The 24,145-nt window shown below is 37.8% G+C and overlaps 1 protein-coding gene across 1 annotated transcript in view; it reads right to left on the bottom strand.

The window, feature by feature from the left end:
- AQR (aquarius intron-binding spliceosomal factor) overlaps nucleotides 1-24,145 on the bottom strand; it is a 59,725-nt gene that overhangs the window by 16,193 nt on the left and 19,387 nt on the right. The window contains exons 17-28 of the mRNA XM_050897231.1: nucleotides 23,584-23,762; nucleotides 21,549-21,716; nucleotides 20,937-21,106; nucleotides 14,939-15,180; nucleotides 13,144-13,287; nucleotides 12,505-12,574; nucleotides 9,237-9,347; nucleotides 7,610-7,719; nucleotides 4,238-4,373; nucleotides 2,265-2,474; nucleotides 1,539-1,676; nucleotides 576-647 (exon numbers count right to left, since the gene is read on the bottom strand). Coding sequence (XP_050753188.1) covers nucleotides 576-647; nucleotides 1,539-1,676; nucleotides 2,265-2,474; nucleotides 4,238-4,373; nucleotides 7,610-7,719; nucleotides 9,237-9,347; nucleotides 12,505-12,574; nucleotides 13,144-13,287; nucleotides 14,939-15,180; nucleotides 20,937-21,106; nucleotides 21,549-21,716; nucleotides 23,584-23,762 — 1,750 coding nt within the window. The remainder of the gene's footprint in view (nucleotides 1-575; nucleotides 648-1,538; nucleotides 1,677-2,264; nucleotides 2,475-4,237; nucleotides 4,374-7,609; nucleotides 7,720-9,236; nucleotides 9,348-12,504; nucleotides 12,575-13,143; nucleotides 13,288-14,938; nucleotides 15,181-20,936; nucleotides 21,107-21,548; nucleotides 21,717-23,583; nucleotides 23,763-24,145) is intronic.

The following is a 24,145-nucleotide window of genomic DNA, read 5'->3' as shown; positions in this document are numbered from 1 at the left end:
TTTCTTTTCTTGCTGTGGAGTTGTAACATCAATTGGAATGTCTCCTCTCTACATGGCTCCAGTTTTCCTGAAAGTTGTAAGTGCTTGGTGTCTCTCTATCTCTGTTAATCTTGACTGAAAGTGACCAAACACCACAAGCAGACAGGATGACACAGAGCAATTATGTAAGCCTTACATTCTTGGGAAACAAAACCGTTATTTAATAAGAAGTAATAATTTTAACAATTTTTAAAATTAGCAATAATCACTACTAAATGAGAAAGAATAAAGCCAGGACCTAGTTTACATAAGTATCTTCGCTTTTTCATTTTCACAATGAAAGCCTGCTAATCCTACTATTTAGTCAATAAAAGCAACATATTTAGAAGCTATTAGCTTACTCCATAATATTAAAAAACAAGGATAAACAACTAATGTAGAGCAATGTCAAAGTTCTTACTGTCCACTCAAATGGCAAATATCAGTTCTAGGTTACTTTCTGCACAAGATATTTTCCTTTTAATATTCTATGTTGTTCAAGAACACAGACTTCAATTTATCATTTTTTGTAATATGTTTTATGATTCATGTCTAACCTGCAACAGGAGAGGTATAAAGGTTTCTATCTCCAGAATCTGAGCAGACTCTTCCATTAAGATGTTGTCATACTGAGAACGAAAAAGTAAAGAGATGTCCATCAACCAAGTAATACAAATTAATGCTGTTATTCAGCCTACCAAAAGAAAGCATCAATTACTCATTCAGTTTTTGATGGGTGGGACAGTTACAGCAGGATTTTACCTTATAGGCAAAGTATCAGTATTACCAAAAATCAATGTCAGCGGGTAAAATCCTACTACATCAATGGCGGATCTATCTGTACCAATCAGGGCTTACATCTAGAAGGAATCCATGACTGAACCACCTGACATGCTTCCCATATGCCATAACCCATCCGCAAGAGAAAAGCTTTCTGCAGTGGAGCAAACTAATTTGGTATCTTTGCACTGAAGCAGAAAAGGAGCACTTTTGTGATCCAATACAGTGCAGTATTGGAGAAAAATAATACTGAAAGAATTACTGGTGGTGGGCTTTTGTTTTGTTTTTTTCAGGTAAAAGTCTGTACTAAATTAATACCTATGGTTAACACTGCAGAGTGAAAACAGCATCGCATCATCGGTCTTTTTCCTCAAATTGTTCATTTTTTAGGTAAACAAAGTTATAAAGGCCATGTTTTTTTTCTCATTTCTGCCTCTTATTACTCAATTGTATCACTGCAGTTCATCATCTAATATGGCAAAACTAACTTTTTTTTAATAGACATGCACTATTAAGCATTTTTGTATATACAATAACTTAAAAGTGATCTCATCTTTTACTTACAGAAGTTAAATTTTTTTTCAGTAAAATTACAAATTGAAACTTACTGGTAAAAAAATGCAACTCAAAATAATCTAGTTGCCTAGATTTATGACAGATAAAAAGGTTTATACAAGGGGGGGACGGGATGGCGCAAACCCAAAAAACAATTAGTGTAGTAACACTAGTACAATCATTACTTTGAAACCTAATTCAACCAGGTCATGTCGTTTCAGAGCAGCATGAGTACAAGTCATGGCAATGATTTTTGCTTCTTTCACCAACAGGTATTTGGATCTATCCAGGCCACTGCGGAGAAGTTCAAATGCTCTGAATTCCTATGAAGGAGAAAAGAAAATCTTGAAAGTCAAAAAATTATTGCTTATAAAATGTATTCACTCAAACTATCTGGCCACCTTCTTAATATAATTAGGTAAGAAAGTTATGAAGGTATCTACTGTTAACAATCCCATCTGAATAATTTTTTTATGCTAAACCTAACTAAATATTTCAAAAACCAATCTTTTCAAAACAGAAGATAATCTGTTTAAGTTACTTCTAGGTTATCTGATTAAAGGCAATTCACTGTAAATACAAAGACCCTCTGAGGATCAGAGGACCAGTGACAGGCGTACCAACCCTAGTAACCTAATCAGTGAAAATGGAACACGCAGAATGACTGCTTCCTAAAATCAAAATAAAACAGATTAGATCTTTGTCCCTATTGTGAAACACGCCTATATTACTCAAAGGTGGAAATTCTCACCTGAATGCCTTGCAAGCTAATGAAGCTGCCTAGAGGTATATACTCCTTTTAGGATGTAGGGCAAAGGAGAATTTTGGAACTGTGTAAAGTTTTTATAGGATCAGCCAGATCCACTTACCTTTAATAGTTACATGTTACCATGTTACATGTTTCAGCTTACCTCAAGCTGAGTGAATATTTTCCTAACATGTCTAAAACACCCTTCAGCAATTTCCATATCTTCTTCATAGGATTTGCCTTTGAAAATTGGTTGAGGAGCATTTGCAAAATACTGGTGAAAAGGAAAGAAACTGGAGACATCCGTAACATCTGGCAATTTTCCACCTTTAACTTTCACTTTGCTGATATACTCCTCCCAACGAGACATTACCTATAGCAAACAAAAGTGTCATACCGACATGTTTTTATATCATAAAGTCATTGGCAGGGTGTAGTCTTGCACACATAGTATTAAAAAAAAAATTATCACAAAAGCAAGGTGTGTCTAAATTAGCATTTGACCTTGCATCAGGATAACATTTTTGAACCTGCGGTGGGTTGACCTTCGCTGGCTGCCAGACTCCACCCAGCATCTCTCACTCCCCCTCCTCAACAGGACAGGGGGAGAAAATAAGATGGAAAAGCTTATGGGTTGAGATAAAGACAGGGTCTTTACTTGCTATCACTTAGCAAGTACCATCACAGGCAAAATAGACTTGACTTGGAGAAAATTAATTTCATTCATTGCCGATTAAAAATAGAGTACGATGGTGAGAAACAAAGACAAAACCAAAACCACTTTTCTTCTCCACCCGTTCTTTCTTTCCAGGCTCAATTTCACTCCTTCATTTCCAACTCTTCTACCTCCTGTCCACCCTGAGCAGTGCAGGAGGAATGGGGCTTGTCATTCAAGTTCATAACACCGCATCTCTGCCACCCCTTCCTCCTCACACTTCTGCCCTGCTCCAGCACAGGCTTTCCACAGGCTGCAGCTTCCTTCAGGGCATATACACCTGCTCCAGCATGGGGTCCTCTATGGGCTGCAGTGTGGATATCTGCTCTGACACGGTCCTCCACGGGCTGCAGGGGGACAACCTGCTTCACCATGGTCCTCTCCATGAGCTATGGGGGAATCTCTGCTCCGGTGCCTGGAGCACCTCCTGCCCCTCCTTCTCCTTCTGACTTTGGTGTGTGGGGTTGTTTCTCACACCTCTCTGCCCCCAGCTGCTACACAGTGTTTTTTGACCTTTTCTCAAAGGTGTTTTCACAGAGGCACCACCAGTGCCGCTGATGGGCTCAGCTTTGGCCAGCAGTGGGGCCACTGGAGCTGGCTGTGTCCAGCACGGGGCAGCCCCTGGCCTCTTCTCAGAGGTCACCCCTGCAGCCCCCTGCTACCAAAACCTTGCCACATAAACCCAATACAGAAGCAAATCTCTTGAGTACTTTGAGTACTCTTGAGTACACTTACAGTACTTTGGTTTAAATACCAAGTGGGATTCCTTTGCAAGGAAACTGAACCAGAAGATGAGCTGTAGCAGTGCTCCTTAGCACTCTCCAACACTAATGTCCATTTAATGTTTAGGCCCACTCTACAGCTAGCCTAGAGTAACTTCTGTAAAAACACATACAGTGTATGCACTTGATCTAAGTACCACTCTACAAGTCTCCTTAAGCCACACTAATTGCTAATGTAGACCATGTCACTGAAAAATACATGGAAGGGAAATGAGGGATATACAATATACAGAAAATCACTATTTTGTGTACTATGCATCCGATTTCACACTGGCATTTAATGCCATAAAAGCCTTCTAGCAGGACCATCAAGTAGCTGCTCTAACACTTGTCCAAAATGTAAAGCAGCCCACAGATTTTCCTATCTGAAGGAGAAACTTCAGGTTAGAATCTTTGCCAGCAATCATCAAGAGCTGCAATGCTAGCCTTTCAATTGCTGAATCATCAGGCAGGATTTAAAACAATAGCAACAGAAGTAATGTTGCAGTTATAGCTTTAGCTGTTATTGTATTTTGAACCACCAAAGAAAATGCGTTTCTTTTTTAGACCCAATTCTGAAAAATTCACTCCAATTTTTTACGAAGTGTTTCATAACATACTGAGGTCATACAGTCGCTGTAGAAGTATTTCAGTCCTTACTTGGTATAAGAAAAAGTGGCCAGCTGTTTCACAAGTGTAAGAAACATCTCCTGGGACTCCAAGACTCTCTTGCAATCGCCCAACTTCTCGTAGAAGTTCAAGTCTTCGAGCCAGCACATAATTAACTCTTCCATACCTACAAAATGGATTAAATATAATGTAGTTTGTATTTAAATGTATTTAATTCAAAACTGTTTTATCTAAGTATCACAATGAGAGATCATAAAAAACCCCAACATCCCCCAAAACTACTACCCAGTGCCAAACCCCAACAATTTGCTACATGCCGAGTATTTCTATCAGTTGAGCCCTAATAATTAACAAAGCCATGCAAGAGCCATTACTGTAGAAAAAGCGCCTTTTATCCTATCACTTCAACAAAAGCTTCGTAAGTGTTAGTAAAACATTCTCATGATGTACCTGTAAAGCAGAAAAGCATTACTTCCAAGGTACTGTTTGGGAACTATGGTACACTACACGTTACACAAACACAAGCAAGTTATACAAGTCTATGGAAAATCATAAACAGAACCTATACCCGAAGTTTCAGTATGATAAGGCTGACTTCCTTTGGCAACAGACCAAATGTTTTGCAATAATGCTTAGCCCCCATAACAGACAGGTCTGCATCCACACATAGGAGGTCCTGTACTCATAGCTGCCTGTTGAATAACTTTTATGACTTTTATGATTAGTTTGTAACCTAGTCCTTCCATTCTTCCTCCTCTTACAGAATTCAAGCCCAATTTTTTTTCCTTTATAAATCAATCTCCTTATTCCATGCACCACCCCCCTCCCAGAAGCAGTACAAGAAGAACAAAAACCAATGAATCATATTTTCTAAAAAAGAAAACAAATTAAAAAGTGGTATAAATTGGTGGCATTAAAGAAGTGAGAAGAAAAGGACACTTTCTTTTAAAAATGCATGCGTAGTTAAAAGCTCAAATGTGAATAAAGGCTAACCTTCAAGTTCTTATTAAACTTACTATTCATCAAATATGCTTTCTGCACAGAAAAGAAATGACACAATCCGTGGTAATCACAGTGGGTTCTATTGTCTTATTTAGAAGGGTGAGAGTAGTTAAAGCTGGAGATTTGAATTTACTAAGACACAACTGAATATGATATTGTTCACAACTGGAAAAAACAAGTTCCTCAGGAACTATGACAGTTAAGATCCTTGGAATACTAAATATTTTTTTCTTCTTCAACAAAACCAATCCATTATAATTACAAGTGACTGCAACCAGTTGGTTTCTTTTTCCTCACACTTCCAATGTCCTCTTATTTCTCACAATTCAAATCATATGTCTGTCCTCTTTTATGTATTTGTTCATTGCTACAAAAATTTTCTTTAGCTGCGATTCCCTTTGTGTTTAAGTGACAGTACCAGTTTAATCAGCTCCTCTCCACCTTATGTTCTTATACCCCCTGCCCTGTTTTGCTGTGCCTGCAGAGGGAGCAAAAAAGGAACACTAAGCTTGCAAGCAGTAGAAATTCCTTAAGTAGTATTGTGCCCTCTAAAGCAGCCTGACACAGAAAAATCACGAACTCAGAAGCAACCTAAAAACTAAAAAAAGGCATATGGGAAATAAACTTCTCTTCTCACAGTAGTGCAGCCCGCCTTCAAATACATTCCTCAACCCCTATCCCTCCCTCCCAAACTGCCAGAACCCATAGGACTTGCAGTAACGTCCCATAGATCTGGAGTCACCTTGAAAAAGAATGAAAATAGACAATGTAGAGTGTCTCAAAGAAAATTCCTTTTAATGGTGAGCACTACTGTTCAAGGAATATACTAAACCGTGAATATCACTAAATAAATATCTGCCATGGCATTTCACTAAAGAGTTTGGCTATCAAATTTCTGGAATAATTTGACTATGTCAAAGCATTCAAATTTAAAAAAAAAAAAACAACCAAACACAAAGTACTTATTTTGCTAAATGAAACTCAACTATGCATATGTGGGTAGCTTCTAGTGACTATATACATTTTTACTACAGCTTTTGAAGTCAAAGTATTGCTATAATAATCCAGTACTGGGACAGTTCAGTTATTTCCAGTGCATGACCATAATATTCCCACTTACATTTATGAATGTGTGTAATCCTACTGACATCAATTGGACTAACATGTAACAAACGTACAAATATTTACAAGAACAGGTTCTTAAGTCTTTGTACTGATACAGTGTTGATAGCTTTCCTTAGGTATGTATTCTTCAAAATGTGTTATTTACCAATGAAATACACAACTTTGTAGTTAAGCAATATTCTGAAGAATTAAATAAGCAACTTTGTAGTTAAGCAATATTCTGAAGAACTAAAAGCAGAAAGTTTAATTTCATGTTTGTGTTTATTAATGCAATATTCACCATGCCAGTAGAAGTCATATCATATTTGTACAAAAAATTCGTAACTGCAAAAACCTACCTTTATTATTCAACTTCCTCTCACAAAACAAATCAATTCTATAAAGCGTATATGGGCCCAGAATATAATGTACTACTTTTATTCAAGCAGTTGAGTTTGTGAACAAGCAACTGCCCGATTCTGCCTTTGGATTCTCAAGGAAACACAGTTTCTCTACTGAATAATAACCAAAATTACTTAACCCTGTATTGAAAACAAGTTGTCACGGTTTAAACCCAGCTGCCAACTAAGCACCACGCAGCCGCTCGCTCACTCCCCTCTCACCCAGTGGGATGGGGGAGAGAATCGGAAAAAAAACCTCGTGGGTTGAGATAAAGACAGTTTAATACAACAGAAAGGAAAAATAATGATAATGATAATAATGACAACAGTAATACTAAAAGAATTAGACTATACAAAACAAGTGATGCACAATGCAATTGCTCACCACTCACCGTCTGATACCCAGTTAGTTCCCGAGCCGCGATCCGCGCCCCTCCCAGCCAACTCCCCCCAGTTTATATACTGGGCATGATGTCACATGGTATGGAATAGCTCTTTGGCCAGTTTGGGTCAGCTGTCCTGGCTGTGTCCCCTCCCAACTTCTTGTGCCCCTCCAGCCTTCTTGCTGGCTGGGCATGAGAAGCTGAAAAATCCTTGACTTAGTATAAACACTACTTAGCAACAACTAAAACCATCAGCATGTTATCAACATTATTTTCCTACTAAATCCAAAACACTGCACTATACCACCTACTAGGAAGAAAAGTAACTCTATCCTAGCCGAAACCAGGACACAAGTGCACTCTGCATTACTGGGATTCAATAATATGAGAAAGGTAAAACTTGTCAAGCACAGCTCCTTGCTCATTTACAAGGGAGGCAGAATGGATTCAACACATACATCTTGCTACAATGCTTATGCAAGCAAGTTTATCATTAGCACCTCCTTTCTCACCTGCTGAAATCTTTCTCTGTCTCCAATTCCTCTTCTCCATGACCCAGACGCAGGAGGTGGCGCTCATCAATGTCTAGAGCCATGATTTTTTCAAACAGCTGGTTTAAGGCCTAAAGATTGACAAGAACAGGACAAAACGTAGTTTTTAGAAGTTCAGAGGCTCTTGCAGGGGAAAACTGAAGAATTACTGGTAAGCCAGCTAGGCAATTATGCCTATTTTGGTATAAATGGAAGGCAAAGCAACATGAAGTTAATACTGAAACTAGAGCTCTTAATCCTGACAACAGGGAAATTAGCCTATCAAAACTCTTGTATTTGCATACTTTATACAACAATTAAATTTGATTTTACAACTTCAAAACAATTTTAAAATCGTTTCAGTAACCTATTTAATTTAGTTGATAAAGCTATCAGTTCATAAAACTGTCTCAAGAAGCACACCTTGCAAACACTGATTTTGTTAGATGATTTTAAACCATGTAACTTTTACTGTACATTAGAAGAGTGTGATCTGGTACTGGTAATAAATTTTGCTGAACTAAACTTCCAGGTGTGCTATGTCTCCTGACTTAAACTCTTCAATTCTCTAACAGTTTAATATCAACTGTCCAATTCAGTGTATTTCAAAGGAGTAAGTTTGTAAGCACTGGATCATCAAGTTATGAAACTAAGAATAAACATGAGCAAGCTCCACTTGTACTTCAAGTCAGCTGGAAGACATGCAAACATGTTGAAGTACAGCATGAAGGCACAGGGAACAAACCCTGCTGAGATTCAGTTTATTTCCTGAAGTACAATTTCAAGTTCATGTTCTCACCTAAGTCTTGTCTGGTAAGAAGTCTCCTACCTGCCTCAAATCATTTCCTTCCTTTTCTCCCCAATGGACATGCTCTCAACCCTTTCTCTCAACTTCACTACCTGTTACTCTCCCGCAACCCATTGTAGACTGGCCTATATTATTCCAGGTTGTAACTCCTCACCAAAATGGGTGAATGAACCCATTCACCATTCTTCGATCAACAGCATAAGTGCCTGATCTTGCTTTGATGGAAAAAGATGAAATATTTTCGAAGTGGTATGTTTAGTTAAAATAGCTCATAACTGAGATAGGATAGGCTAATTAGGGAGACCAGGAAATAGATTACCCTGGTTTCCAAGCAAATCCTTCCAAACCATATGCAGATTTAGAGTAAGAATCTTTAAGACTTTTATAATTATTATTCTTATCTTATATATGCTTGAGAATTAGCAGCTAGACTCCACCTCTTATGAATGGGAAGCAATCATTCAGCTGAAGAGGCCTTCCCTTAGAAGCACAAAGCACAGAGCCCGAGAAAACTAGTTAGCAAAAATCCGGCACACATGCAGTGAATGTGCAACTGTAAGAACTGCGCAGACACTTTTTCAAAATACTTCCTAATTTCTACGCCCAACCAGTTAAATATATTGAAAACTTCTGATAAGTAGCTCAGAACTACAAACATTATGAAACTGGCAAAACTGCACAAAGCCAACTCAAGTTTTCGTTGTTAAGAGACAACTGCAATCCCAAACCTACTGATCTCAATACCTGCTGCTGTTCTTGATTTTAATTACAGGAAAATTTCATATATGACTAACACTTTACCTGATTAGAGTGGGTAACTATAAGAGTTCGTTGTTCTGGGAAATTATGATAAAGATTGGATATTATCTGGACTGCTACATCAGTTTTTCCAGTACCAGGTGGACCCACTACCTATAAACAGACAAGAAAAAAATTAAAAACAAACAAAAATCAACACACAATTTATCAGAATATTGCACAATACAGAAATATAGCCAGTTGAGAAAAAAACAGAACAATCTCACAAGACATTGATACCATACATTAACAACAAAAAAAATCTTCTGTTTTGTGTACAATTGCTTGCTGGCTTCTGTGAACTTCAAGAACACGTACATACACCATGAAAGACTTAGCCCAATGCTAATGCAGATTCCTGCCTAAGAGGAACACAGTAATCCAGCAATTACTTGCTGGCTTTCGTGAACTTCAAGAACAAATACGATATATCATAAAAGACTAATTCAGATTAGTTAGGCAGATTCCTGCCTAAAAGAAATACGGTAATCCAGCATAGGAAGTACTATTCTGTTTCACAACCCATGAAAACAGACTTCCTCAGAGAAAAAAGGCTGTTTAGCCTCAGGACAGGCTAAACATAGGGGAAACTGTGAAAAAAGCATCAAAACACACAATTGAAAAAGAATAAGGTGAGGCAGCTATAAAGAACAGAAAAAGAGAGGCCGTTCTTTTTATTTACTCAAAAATCTACAACTGATGATATAGAAGTAATACTGACAACTAATGTTTTTATAGGCTTGATTATACCAACAACATTCAAAAATTGACACCTGAGACATTTTAAAGGTATCCACGTATTATAAAGCATCTCAAAGTAATTTGTTCAGCATTAAGAAGCACAGAATAGCAGGTTTCATATGTATCTACACATAAAATTACAAACTGCTATGAAATCACGCTTGCTTTATTCAAAGAATCTCATTGATCACTGGATTCAAAAGTAGGACTGTACTTCTCGAAACATTAAGACAGAAATACATGACAATGACAGAAAATAAAACATAGGCCTGTATTATGTAACTCTTTTCTCACTCTGCCTTCTCTCCCTGCAAAAAAGTGGGTGGTGATGTTAAAAAAAAAAAAAAAATCAGAAATACATCCTCAAAAACAAAAAGCTGACACTATCATTGTTTTTCCCTTCTGACCTAATAGACTCTCATTCTCTAACCTCTTAAAACATCAACAAATGTGGTTTTAGTAGAAAAGTTCAAATTATATAACGACCATCTTCTCAACTATTTATGAAAGCTGATGGGAGTACCAGCCACAGGAAGTTACTTTTCTTCTTTAAAGCCCTCCAAAAGTAAGGTAGATGGTAGTTTATAATGCATTATGCACGACAGACATGATACTAATAAACAGTATGCAATGCTATTTAAAAAAAATAAGACAAAAATAAAAACTAGATAACTTAGAGACCCCCCGTCTAGTATTTTGTGTGTTAATTATATACTACAAAACAGTAATAAAGATTTTAATTCCCCAAACTTCTTTCCTATTGACAATACTACTGATATAAAACAATACTCCTACACACTGGAGTGAGTATTCTTAGACAAACATTCTATGTAAAACGTAGCAGTTCAAATCATTCCAAAAAAACCCCTTCCAACATTGTTTTAATAACCAAATTTAAAGCATCTATAACTGTGGCATTTTCACAGCAGTCAAAAAAAGAGCTTTAATTTCTAAATAGACCTTAAGGTTGACATTCTATCAACAACCAGAAAGTTCTGCTGTGTTCTACTAGAAAACATACCATACTCAAAAAACACTGCCAAGAATTCAGGTAACTTTTATACGCTTTTACAACACTACTAACTTCAGCACACTTAGTCCAGCAGGGACAAAAGGCATACAATTCTACCGAAGTTTAGTTTTTCCTTTGCCTCGCATCTTTTGTGTGCTAGCTACAGAGTGTACAGGGAGTGGTAAAACATAAGGAGGAAGGGGAGAAGGAAGAGTATGGTATTAATGAATACCAATACAAAAACCTAAAACTTAGCATTATTGCCTATTTAGAGCAAGAAGAAATTAAGAGTATCAGAGAAAAGTCATTCAAATATTCCACTGAGTCACTATCAGGATAGACTGTACTTCATTGGGAGACAGGTACTTGTAGTCAAAGTCTAACTGAGAGTGGTAAAGACCTTTACAGAAATTCACTGATCAAAAATTATTTTCATGACAAATCTACAGCTTTGGTTTGGTTTGTAACTTCTTAGTTCTAAAAGGATTGCACATTACATTTCACAAGACAGGAGAAAAAAGCTCCCTGAAGACAATTCAATGACTTTCGTTTCCTTTAATGGAGTTAGATCAAACTAAAAATGATGCAATTTAAAACAGCCAAAAATGACAGACATGGCAAAAGCTTTACAGTCTAAAAGTAGCAATCCAACCACTGAAAATGCAAATTCAGTTGTTGTGGAAAGTTGTCGTGGCTTAACCCCAGCTAGCACTAAACACCATGCAGCCGCTCATCCCTCCCCACTCCCAGTGGGATGGGGAGGAGGATTGGGGAAAAAAAGGTAAAACTCGTGGGTTGAGATAAGAACACTTTAATAACTGAAGTAAAATAAAATATAATGCTAACAATAATAATAAAAATATAATAATAGTTGTAATGAAAAGGAATATGAAAAAAAAAAAAAAAGAGAGAAATAAAACCCAAGAAAAGACAAGTGATGCACAATGCAATTGCTCACCACCCACTGACCGATGCCCGAGCAGCAATCCGCCCCTCCTGCCAACTTCCCCCTGTTTATATACTGGGCATGACATTCTATGGTATGGAATATCCCTTTGGCTAGCTCGGGTCAGCTGCCCCGGCTCTGCTCCCTCCCAGCTTCTTGCACACCTGCTTGCTGGCAGAGCATGGGAAACTGAAAAAATCCTTAAGATAAGCGCTACTTAGCAACAACTAAAACATCAGTGTGTTATCAACATTATTCTCACACTAAATCCAAAACACAGCACTGTACCAGCTACTAAGAAGAAAATTAACTCTATCCCTCCCAAAACCAGGACAAAAGTCTTCAGTCACTGAAACACAGGATACAGTTATACAGAGATCAAATGTGTTTCTGTATGATTCTGTGAAGATGGGAGGATGTTGAACCTTTGTATGTTAATTTCTCATATTTTTAAACTATTAATAGAAGTGACCTCAGCAAAGCTACAGAAATGGGCATTGGGTATTTCACTGAATATACCTAAAGCCAGAATCAAATAAATAAGAGTATAAAATGCTTAAAAATATTCTTACCATAGTTAGCCCAGGCTGCATTCCCGCACGTATAGCTTCAATCTGAGTATGGGTAAATTGAATAGTATTGCTGTAACAAAGCAAAACAAGATCAGAGAATTGATAGATTTTGCCAACAGTTTTGATAAAAGCAATTTTTTTAACAAGTTTGATTTAAATTAATTGGCTACATGTTTCTCCAGAACTATATGCTTGCAAACTTTTATATAAATTAAATCAACATTACAACTATCTTCTTTATAGACATGACAATCTTGCAATTTCTAAGCAAGACAGTAAATCACATTGTGCACGCGACAACAAAATCATCCCATCTAAAAGACTGTCTGTCTTTAGTTATTATTTGCTGAGAATGCTGTAAAATTATTTAGGTATGATCCTCCTAATATTCAAAGTCCTGACACAATACTAAAAGACAGTATTTCTCATTGTTCTTCAAGGGAATTTTTTTAACAGAGAGGGGATAATAGGATAGTTTGATTTAAATATAAAACAAAACAGTCTCATATTCAAATCTGTCGGTAATTAAATCAAAATGACATTCATTTATAATCAACAATATTATTTTTTAAGTATTTCTGAAAATTAACTGCTATGCATGTGTTACCATTTGTAAATAAGTTCTCACCCATTTATTACCGTTTTGGTTGATTATATGGATATGGTCCCCTGTTTGGAATGACATGAGGCTCTACAATCAGTGTTTTAGCTTCTTCAGGTTTTTCTTCATTCCCATCCTCTTTTCTTTTCTTTCCCTTACCTCCCTTTATTGGGAAAGTTATCCTGTAACACATGATTTAAGACTACACTTCAACACATTTGCTATGATACCAGACTGTCTTAGAAGTTTATACAGAAAGATTTTTTTGTCACCATTAAGACAAACTTTCACACAATAGGGAAACAAGAGTTGCAAACGACATAGTAGTAATGAGGATAAGGAAAAGGAATGACATATAAATTGATGAAGCTGATTTTAAGAAAGCATATTTGACAAAAAGTATGCCAAAAGTGCTCTTTACGTAGCTTGAAAAGCCAGAAGCAGTGCTGAGAGCCAGCTGGAAAAACACTGAAAGCAAAGAGTTCATAAATGAAAATGGAAGGGACAGGAGTAAAGTTAGAATAGAAAGCCACCGACACTGCCTGTTCAGCAGTAATAACTTGATTTTGTTCTTTTTTTTTTTTTTTTTTAAACACAAGATATGTCAATGTTCTAAACTGCTCCAACACATGAAGCCTTTTATCTCCCCATTTCAACTTTTTTTATAGCCCTCTATCATATGTTAGCAAGCTTCTCTAATTCAGAAACAAATCACGGTGAAGGAATTCCAATGGCTATCCAATTACCTTGAGACAACAATGCAGACGTCTTTAACAGCAATGATCTCTTAGTCTCTTTACAGGACAAATGCAGCAGCAGGAAGAGCAATAGCTCTTCATAAAGAGGAATATCTGTATTTTAACCTATGAACTGAAAATGAACACTAGTTCATCAAGGGAAATTGTGCGTTGTCTCTTGTCTTGATACCTTCAGACTATTTTTATATCATTATATAGAGTTAGTGCCTTCTCCACATATATTCTGCATACAGTACTTAAAAAAAAGCATGGAAGATTACCTCCCTGCTTTTCAAGATTCAATTTAGCCATGATAAGAGCTGACTGGTGTGGGGGGGAAAGCTATCTTTTCCTTCCCCAGTCAAATCTATTCCTTCAAAAGGAAACATATTTCAATGCTCATTAACTTATAAGGGAGAAAAGATACAGTTTCTTCAGTCCAGCTGAAGAAACTATTCTCCAACACTATGCACTGTGAAACTCAGTTGCCAAAGTCCAACGAGGTCCACCAGGAGGGACAGAACTGTCAAGTCTAAAAATGCTGGACAACGGCACCACTGAAACAAAAAATGTAAATCTCATTTAGCGGTCACAAAGGTAGGCATCCTATTTCAGAAACCATTTCTAAAATAAAATAAGCAATATGGGATTTCAGACTTAATTCTTTATTTTGATTGAATGGTGTTTCCAAAAGCTCAAATTTTAACTGATGTTGAAATTGCTGTTCTTAGCTTACTTTAATGAGACATGTAAGGAAACTATGTAATTAAAAATCTTTAGGCTGAACTTGAGGAGGCTAGATACCATAATGCAGAAGTGAATACTATGTGTCTTGATTCTATCTCGTACTGTTGCTTTTCCCATACATTCAATAGGCTGATCTACAAGCAATGCTCTGATGCCTTTTTGTACAGAATAGAGCAAACGCGGATCCTGAGCCTAACTGTAGTACAGTTAACTCTAACTACCTAAATCTTAATATTAACATCTTCTCTTAAAAGAAGAGCACCTCCCTTCAACCACTGAATTCAACTCCACCTGACAACGTGTATCAGCAAGAATACCAGACCGGGAGTACTTGAAATTTTGAGATCACCTGAAGGGGGGTACTTGCAGAACTGGATTGTCAACGGTCACTTTAATATTGTATCCAGGAAAGCTGGCTTTTAAGTGATCAATGGACAGGAAAGTGTCATTAAAATCCAGAGTTGCGATCTGATTTGGCATTTTAGAATAGTGTGCACTACTTGGGTCTCCATATCCGAGAATGATGTCATGCAGCCAGTCAGGAACCACACAATCTGTGTTCATCAAGTTCCTAATAGTCTCCAGAACAGCCTGCAAATTAGAAAAATAGAAAAAATATGATTAGAGAGATTGACTTTTTACCAAGAAAACGTGACATACTGAAGACTAATCAAGTATATGCTAACTTCTTAGAATAGAATAGTCTTTAATTGACAGGTGTTTGGTTAGATTGAGTCATTATATATACAGTGTATATATGCAACAAAACATCAGTGTCAAACCATGTAATTCTTAAACTATCCTGTTAGTAAAGTGCTAGTAAAGAGGACCATAACCATCAGTAAAGTTTTCATTCCAGAACACTCAGAAGGGGGAAAAAAAGGCATAGAAGACACTCATGCAGCTTAAGGTTTCTCTTTCAACCCTATAAATTTCATCCCTGCAGCCAGCTTAAGTTTCCCTCCAAAAGCTTGCTCTTCACCCCCAAATTAATTTCTCTACTCATCTGTGGTTATGTCAGTATTTTCTCTCCTTTCCCTTTCCCATGAAAACACTAATGCTCCAGACCCTGGACTTGCACAGAGTGTGTGCATTTTTACTAAGAGGTAGCTGAACTTTAGTCTTCCTGTTAAAGGCTACTTTAGTGGCAAGTCTTCAACAACCACCTTACTTGAAACTTGGTATTAGGACATCATGCATCCGCTTTTCAGCAGAAGAAACACAGGATATGAAATCTGCACTGATTTCCAGATCCTCCAACTTACCACGCCATCAAACACGGACACAAACGGATGGCAAACATAATGCATCAGCAGTCCACACCAGGATATAATACAGATCTTCCAAATGTCGATCTTGTAAAGAACAGTCAGCCAAAACAAAGTATGGAATTTTATTCTGATAGTCTAAATTTACATATCCAGCTCCAAAGGGTAGGATTCTCTGCCCTCTTCCTGCTTGTGTTGTATCATTCAAGGAATCAAAGTAATGTGATCATCATTCCTGCTTAAGCAGTCGACCTCTGTAAAGGTTCTGATTCTTCCCCTCTGCTCAGCATGGGTGAGACCATATCTGGAGTGCTGTGTCCAATGCTGGGCTCCTCAGGACAAGAGACACAGACACACTGGAATGAGTCCAGCGAAGGGCCACTAAGATGATTAAGGGATTGGAGAATCTGTTATATGAGAGGCTGAGAGAGCTGGGATTGTTTAGCCTTAAGAAGAGAAGACTCCAGGGGTGGTGGAGAATTTTATCAGTTTATATAATAAAAAAAAATAATGGGAGGAAGTAAGGACAATGGAACCAAGCTCCTCTCAGTAGTGCCCTGTGAAGGGACAAGAGGCAATGGATGCAAACTGAGATACAGGAAATTCCACTTAAATACGTGAAAAAGTTTTTACTGTATGGGTAATTGAGCACTGGAACAGGTTGTCTAGACAGGTTATGCAGTCTCCATCGCTGGAGATATCCAATTCCAACGGTACAAAGTCACAAGATCTTGAGCAACTTGCTCTAGTTGACTCTGCTTTAAGCAGGGCTTGGACTAGATCATCTCCAGAGGTCCCTCCAATCTCAACCATGCTGTGGATTCTGTGATACCTCTGTAAAGTTATTAACTCGAAGGCAACTTAGCACTATAAAATTTAAGACTGATGTTAAGTTATATGCTCCATCCTTTCCTTATCAAAAAATGTTGCTTGATTGTCTAACAGCAGAATGGCTTCTACTGTTTCAAATTTAATTCTCATACCAAGGAAACACGTCATAGCAAGTCTGTCCTTGTACAGGAACCTCTGGATAGTCAAATTCCTAGCTGTTGGAAGAAGTGAACCTGCATGGGATAATACAGCTGGCATCAAATACCACTGTGACATAAAGTATACTCTCAAGCTCAGCCCCATTTTATAATAAAGGGGATGGCTCAAAGAATCTTAGTGATGCCTACAAACCACTCCAGAAGCCTCCTCTCCCTTTGGTTCTCCAAGGCACATAGTGTATTTCTTCTTGGTCTTGGTCTTACAAACATTTTAGTATGTGACCTGCAGGACCAGAGGTGTCCTGCACTTAACTTCTGAAGCCTAAAGGCCCTGCAATTACCTCAAAGGCCCAAAATATACTGATGGACAAATATATTTTTGTTGCAAATATAAAACAAGTGTTTCTGGCTTAAATGTATATTAAGCATAGCATAATACATTTGTGCTAAGAAAAGCACAAATAAATTGGAAAACGTGGCTTCTTCAGGTAGTATTTCTAAATCTAGATGATCAATTTCTCAGAAGAAAGTTTAATATGTCCCTAACAGCTAATGTTTTGGTTTTATATCACAAAAACTTTGCTTCAGCTTTTCAAAAGTAACTTCTATAGACTTAAAAATGGTAAGATTAGTTCTTGCAAGAACTAACACTGCTGACCAATTGTAGTGACGTAGTGGTGTCACCTCCAGCAAACACATTGTATTTGCACTTCCCCTGCTGTCTCATCTGCTTAATTTACTAAGACTGCACAAGAGTTCTCTCGTCTTCTCTCCTACAAGCTCAGCTTAAAACTTCAAGCTGCCTTCTATCTGCTCAATACACTATCAACACTAATCACAGTGATACCTTGTTTTCTTTTATCCAGCTGAAGTTAGAAAGGTTTGCAAGTGACATGGAATGCTTGCACCCAAACTGGTAGCGATGTAATAGATCTGGAAATACCTTAGTTTCTCTTGACAAATGAATGTATGAGACTTAAGTAAAAACCAGCATACAATGGTTAGCATTGTGATTTGCCTGTAGATTAGCTGCAAGCACACAGTACAAATTTGAAAGCTACACTCACATCTAACAGCAATTCTGAGCAAACTTAAGTATTCACTGCAGCACTTTCCTTCTGACTACACAAAAGTGCATATATATGCGAATAAAAACCACATCTATAGTGCTGGCACACCAACAGGCTTTGGCAGAGAGCACTTGTGTTTATAATGTAAAACGAACCTGCCACAGACACACAACATTAACAATCAGTTCTGGGTTTGGGGTTTTTTTTTACGTAAAGTTATAAAGGACTCCCTATGAAGTACTGCCAGTATACCAATCCACAGCTGGATGGCACCAGAATGCTCTGTGCAGACCACAAGCTACTGTTGCACACCAGAGGCATCTTTCCAGATACAGAAAAGAAAAAGTCAAAGTCTTCCTGCCTCCCTCTTTATCCATCTGCATAGAACTTGCTGCGGAATCCTTTAAAATGAAAATCACTTCAATTAAACTTGCTGCAGAATCCTTTAAAATGAAAATCACTTCAATTATGCAACGCATGATTTTAAGGCACCAAAAGAAAGGCAGTTTTTCATTTGTGTTGCATTTTCATCATGGAAAACCCAAGGAACGTTAGAGATTCAAAGGTCCAAATGATCTAACAGCAAAGAAACTGAGCATGCGTACAAGAAATATTTTCAGGTGTACAAAATTATGCACCCTCACAGCAAAAGAGGCCAACAGTACCTTGTGTTGCATTAGGAAGTTGCCAGCAGGTCAAGGGAGGTGCTCCTTCCTCTCTGCTCAGCACTGTTGAGGCTGAATCATAGAATCATAGAATAGTTCGGGTTGGAAGGGACCTTTAAAGGTCATCTAGTCCAACCCCCCCTGCAATGAGCAGGGACATCTTCAACTAGATCAGGGTGCTCAGAGCCTGGTCCAACCTGACCTTGAATGTTTCCAGGGATGGGGCATCCACAGCCTCTCTGGGCAAGCTGTTCCAGTGTTTCACCACTCTCATTGTAAAAAATTTCTTCCTTATACCTAGTCTGAATCTACCCTCTTTTAGTTTAAAACCATTACCCCTTGTCCTATTGCAACAGGCCCTATTAAAAAGTCTGTCCCCATCTTTCTTGTAAGTCCCCCTTTAAGTATTGAAAGGCCACAACAAGGTCTCCCCGGAGCCTTCTCTTCTCCAGGCTGAACAACCCCAACTCTCTCAGCCTTTCCTCATGGGAGAGGTGTTCCATCCCTCTGATCATTTTTGTGGCCCTCCTCTGGACCCGCTCCAACAGGTCCATGTCTTTCCTGTACTGAGGACTCCAGAGCTGGATGCAGTACTCCAGGTGGGGTCTCACCAGAGTGGAATAGAGGGGCAGAATCACCTCCCTCGACCTGCTGGTCATGCTTCTTGTTATGCAGCCCTGGATACGGCTGGCTTTCTGGGCTGTGAGCACACATTGTCAGCTCATGTCCAGCTTTTCATCCACCAGTACACCCAAGTCCTTCTTGGCAGGGCTGCTCTCAATCCCTTCATCCCCCAGCCTGCATTGATACTGGGGGTTGCCCTGACCCAGTGCAGGACCTTGCACTTGGCCTTGTTGAACCTCATGAGGTTCACACAGGCCCACTTCTCAAGCTTGTCCAGGTCCCTCTGAATGGCATACCATCCCTGAATCTGGAGCACTGTGTTCAGTTCTGGGCTCCTCAATAAAAACAGAGACATGGAGTTATTCGAGCGAGTCCAGTGCAGGGCCACAAAGATGATTAAGGGACTGGAGCATCTTTCACATGAGGAGAGGCCAAGAGAGGTGGGACTGTTCAGCCTGGAAAAGAGATGGCTCAGCGGGTATCGTATCAATGTGATAAATACCTGATAGGAGGAAATGAAGATGAGGGAGCCAGACTCTTCTCTGTAGTGTCCAGTGACAGGACAGGAGACAGGCACAAATTAAAACACATTAAATTCCATCTGAACACAAGAAAACACTTCTTTTACTGTGAGGACAATTCAGCACTAGAAGAGGTCACCCAGAGAAGTTTTGGATTCTTAGTTCTTGGAGATATTCAAAACCCAACTAGACATGGTCCTGGACAGCCTGCTACAGGTGACCCTGCTTGAGCAGGGGGCTTGGACTAGATATCTCTAGAGTTGCCTTGCAACCTAAATGATTCCGTGATTCTGTAATTATGCCACCTGATCAAAAAAGTTTACTATGGGCAACACAGACCACTTGGTCAAAGTTAAATTTACGTCAATTCACAATTCTAGAAACTCAAATACACATTTCAACTTTGCTGGAAAACTTTCCTCTTCTTGCTCTAACAGAGGGTAAGGAAAGCTAAGTTATTGATAAGCTTCCCAAAAAACATTTGCTGAATTTACATGCAAAACTGAATTAAAGTTGTGTGCATAATTTTAATCTTACTTATATGCAATATACAGTATCATAATGCATTAGCAACAGGTTTATTTTGAACTCTGATCAAATTCCTTGAAGGCTCTCCAACATTGAATACCCAAGGAAGTAAAATGCACTGCACTGCACCTGTGTGAAAACTGTTAGGGCAGGGAAAAAAGCACCATTCAATGGACAAAGCTCCAGTTAGCATACAATCTCTATAAGGACTATCAAATACATCTGTGCTAAAAATCTTGTCTGACACCCTCCAAAGCCCAATAAGAAACTGATCCAGTGATGCTCCCAAAAGCTAACAGGTTTCTCTGATTTTTCACCTTTTGACTAGTTACTCCTCCTTTTCCTACAGACTACTATTACATCAGGTAACAAAAACGTTCCACATACTCTCTTAACCCAAAAGGCCAAATACAACTAATCTGTAGACTACCTGTTAAAAGACTGAAATTATAAACTAATGTTTTATTATATACGCAAATGAAGTAGAAGTGCTTTGATTTTCAGTTACTTCAATGCTTATCTGCAGGGGGAAGTTATCACCAGCTGACATGCTCTAACTTCCTGAAGTAATCCAACGCCACCTAAAAAGCCTAACTACATGCATCTAAAATGAACATGTCTCAGTACTGCTGGCATATTCAGACCAACTCTCATCCTAAGAGTCAATGAGCAAATACTTCACCTTGAAATTGTTTTCTTTTGGTTTTCTTCTCATTATTATATTAAATGTCTCATAAACATCTTCTGCTCCATTTTGGATTGTATTGGTCATGTCTTGCTGATACTGGTTTGGGTCCAGAAATACTCTGTATGTTCTGCAATCCCCTTTAAGTCTTGGTTTGGGTTCAGGTCCTGCCCATAATGAAACAGTAAGATTAGAATTTGAAGTAGTGCTAAAAGCAGATTATCATTCAATTAAGTGATCCATAATCGTTCCTGAAATGAAATTTAGACAAATTCACATGATGAAACTAATTTCTGTGTGGCATTACAAACATTCTTATTTCATGTTTTCATCCCATTTCTAATAGTTTTTGAATATAAGTTATTTTATTCCTAAACCCAAAGTGTACTGGATTTATTTAACTAATCTAATTACATCAGATTTTACCAGAGGAAACTAGTTAACCTTTCTCAGGCTGCTTATGGAATTAGTTTGTTTTTTCAAGTAGGTAATGAATTCAATGAACACTGCTTAAAAGAGAATCAAGCAATGATTAGGCTGTTAACAAAAAAAAAAAAGGGGGGGGGGGGGAGAAAAAAATTCTTTCAAACAATTTTTTGTATATCTTACCTTCTTCAATAACACGTCCTTTCTCATCCAGCATGCCCTGGATTTCACAGCCTCTGACATACACGAGGCCAGTTTGCTCAACAAAAGGTCGTCGTCTGTCAAACTTGGTGCCATAAGGTTGCGTGGGACGTACCGTAATCAAAAAGCAGACATCATGTTTACGCAGACCTGATTCCAAAAAGGAACATTCAGTGATTTGATTGAATGCCATTTTCCTTATCCGGTCCTTAACATATATACAATAGAATACATGAAAATTTCTTTTAAGTAAAACCCCACCTGTTTAGAGAATAATCTGTTCTGTTTCAAAATATGCCTTTAACTTAGAGCATACAGAACCATAGGATACTGTCATCTTTTCCACTATACCTACACACGAATATCTGCTAGGACTTCAGATACGAAAAGGAGAAATTGACTGCTTTTTTCATGACAACAAACTTATTTATTTCAAGATTATTTGTCTCCCAATAATCTTACTTAGGTTATACAACCTAGATATTTTCAGTCTTATCTCAAAAGTAGTGTGTCATTAATCTCTTATTCTCATTGCTTTCTTCTGGACTAACCTCCAATTTTTTTTTTTTTCCACAACAATTTAAGTGCAGTGCCTAGAACTGGGCACAAAATCCTAAACAAAGTTACTTTAGTTATCTACTTAATAGGGTAAAAGGTCACTTAAACAAATTACTTGTTTTCCATGCTACATTCCAGTTCATAAATCCCGATATGACTTGGTTGAGTGTTTTAATTTTTCCCTCAGCAGTAACATGTTGTGGAGTCACACTGGCCTTTGAGCGATGATGACCTCAGACTCTTTTCATTCTGCAGAGCTACTGCCTAACAAGTTATTCCCCCAACACGCATTTGTGCAGTGACTTGTTCTTGCTTAAGTTTAGTATCTTAATATTCATCCCTGTTGAACTACACCCTACTTTTAAAATGCAATTTCTCCAATTCACTAATGTAATTTTGAACACTAATCCTTTCTCCAGTGTACCTACAGATTCTCACAGATCGAAGACACCTTCAAAATTTAGTAAACACATGCTGCATTCTTCATACGAGACAAGTAATTTCTCATTACGCACCAGTTATTATCCAACCTAGAGCAGTTTCATCAAGACCCTGTTATGTCAGGCAATGATTCGTGAATTCTTCACCTCAGTTTTGATTAAGTTAAAGCATTACTGCTTTTGAAATCACAGAGGCTGTTCTAGTATTTAAAAAGCTAGGTGCACCACTATATAGCTACCTTCAGTATAGTGAAGTCTGCTGCCATCCTCCTAGCTTTTCTACTTTAATAGAAATCTACATTCCCAAACTTGTATCTGCTTATTTATTACACACTCCGGCTTTAGCATTTGTGCTACGTGACCTGTAATGACACTATGCAGCTCCAGCACATTTAACAGGTTTCTCTAAAAGAGAAGGGAGTGACATTTACTGATAATCCAAGTACAAGTACATGCTTCTATGCCACTTGCCAACATGGTCAACTAAAGTTCAATTCCCCAAGCAAAAGAAGTGTCGCCTGTGGATACTTACAAGAAACAGTATTTGGTACAGTCAGCACTTCCTAACAACATTCAAATATACTGAAAACTACTAAAATGTACTGGTTTGCATTACATCAAAATCTGTCCTCTCCACTTGTATAGCACATTCCCCACTACTTTTCCAATATGACATTATTAGCATGCATATTAATTTAAAATGCTAAGTTACTTTTCCACATTGCCTGTAAAGGGCAGAATTTTACAGTTACAAACTGAATGACATCAGTCTGAAATAGTAAACACTCTGTTCCCAATGGATGTGTAAATACTTTAATAATTTCAACCTTCAATTTAGGGAAGTATAAATTTCTTCGACTTGGAATTTGAGTAACTGACTTTTCAACAGTGTATTAACATTGGCAAATCTGTATCTCAGGTTTTTTTACCTGAGATTTGTATCTTACAAATAAGATTACATCAAAGTGTATTTTGATGAGCACCTATTTTGAGCACCTTATTTCAAAGAATGTAAGTACCTTCCCATTCATCTTTGATGTTATCTCGGACATTCAAATTAATTGTAACATCTGCTCGTACTCGCATGGGCCAGTTTTCACCAATATTGGGCTTTGCCACCTCGACCACTGTGAAAGAGACAATGGGTTGTGCCATCCTAGCCCATCCACCAAAGACCACACCTCCATATTCTGATAACCTAAAAAAAAAAAAACAACAAAAAAACCCAGTCAAACAACCACAAAACAAAAACAAACCCCAAACACCAAAGTTTTGTTAGTCATTATTTGATAACAGATTCAGTTCTTTTGTTAAACTGTGAAACAATTTACCTCACAGTCAGCTCTAAGACAAAAGTAGAAGCTTAATTTTACATGCTACTGAAGTAGATTCACATAATCCTGCATTTTAGAAGTGAAGCATAACATGAACTGACTTATTCTTAAATTTCAAGAAACAAAGGCAACTTATGCCGGCATTATAAAAAAAAAAAAAAACACAACTCACAGACAGAGAGGAAAAAAGGAAGATAACAAAAAGCAACTACTGAGTATAAGAGATATCACACCGAATGATTCCTTG

This window comes from Gymnogyps californianus, chromosome 5, assembly GCF_018139145.2.
Source record: "Gymnogyps californianus isolate 813 chromosome 5, ASM1813914v2, whole genome shotgun sequence".
Lineage (NCBI taxonomy): Eukaryota > Metazoa > Chordata > Aves > Accipitriformes > Cathartidae > Gymnogyps > Gymnogyps californianus.
The sequence above is the reverse complement of the archived record's forward strand: the minus strand, read 5'-3'. Positions and strand labels throughout refer to the sequence as shown.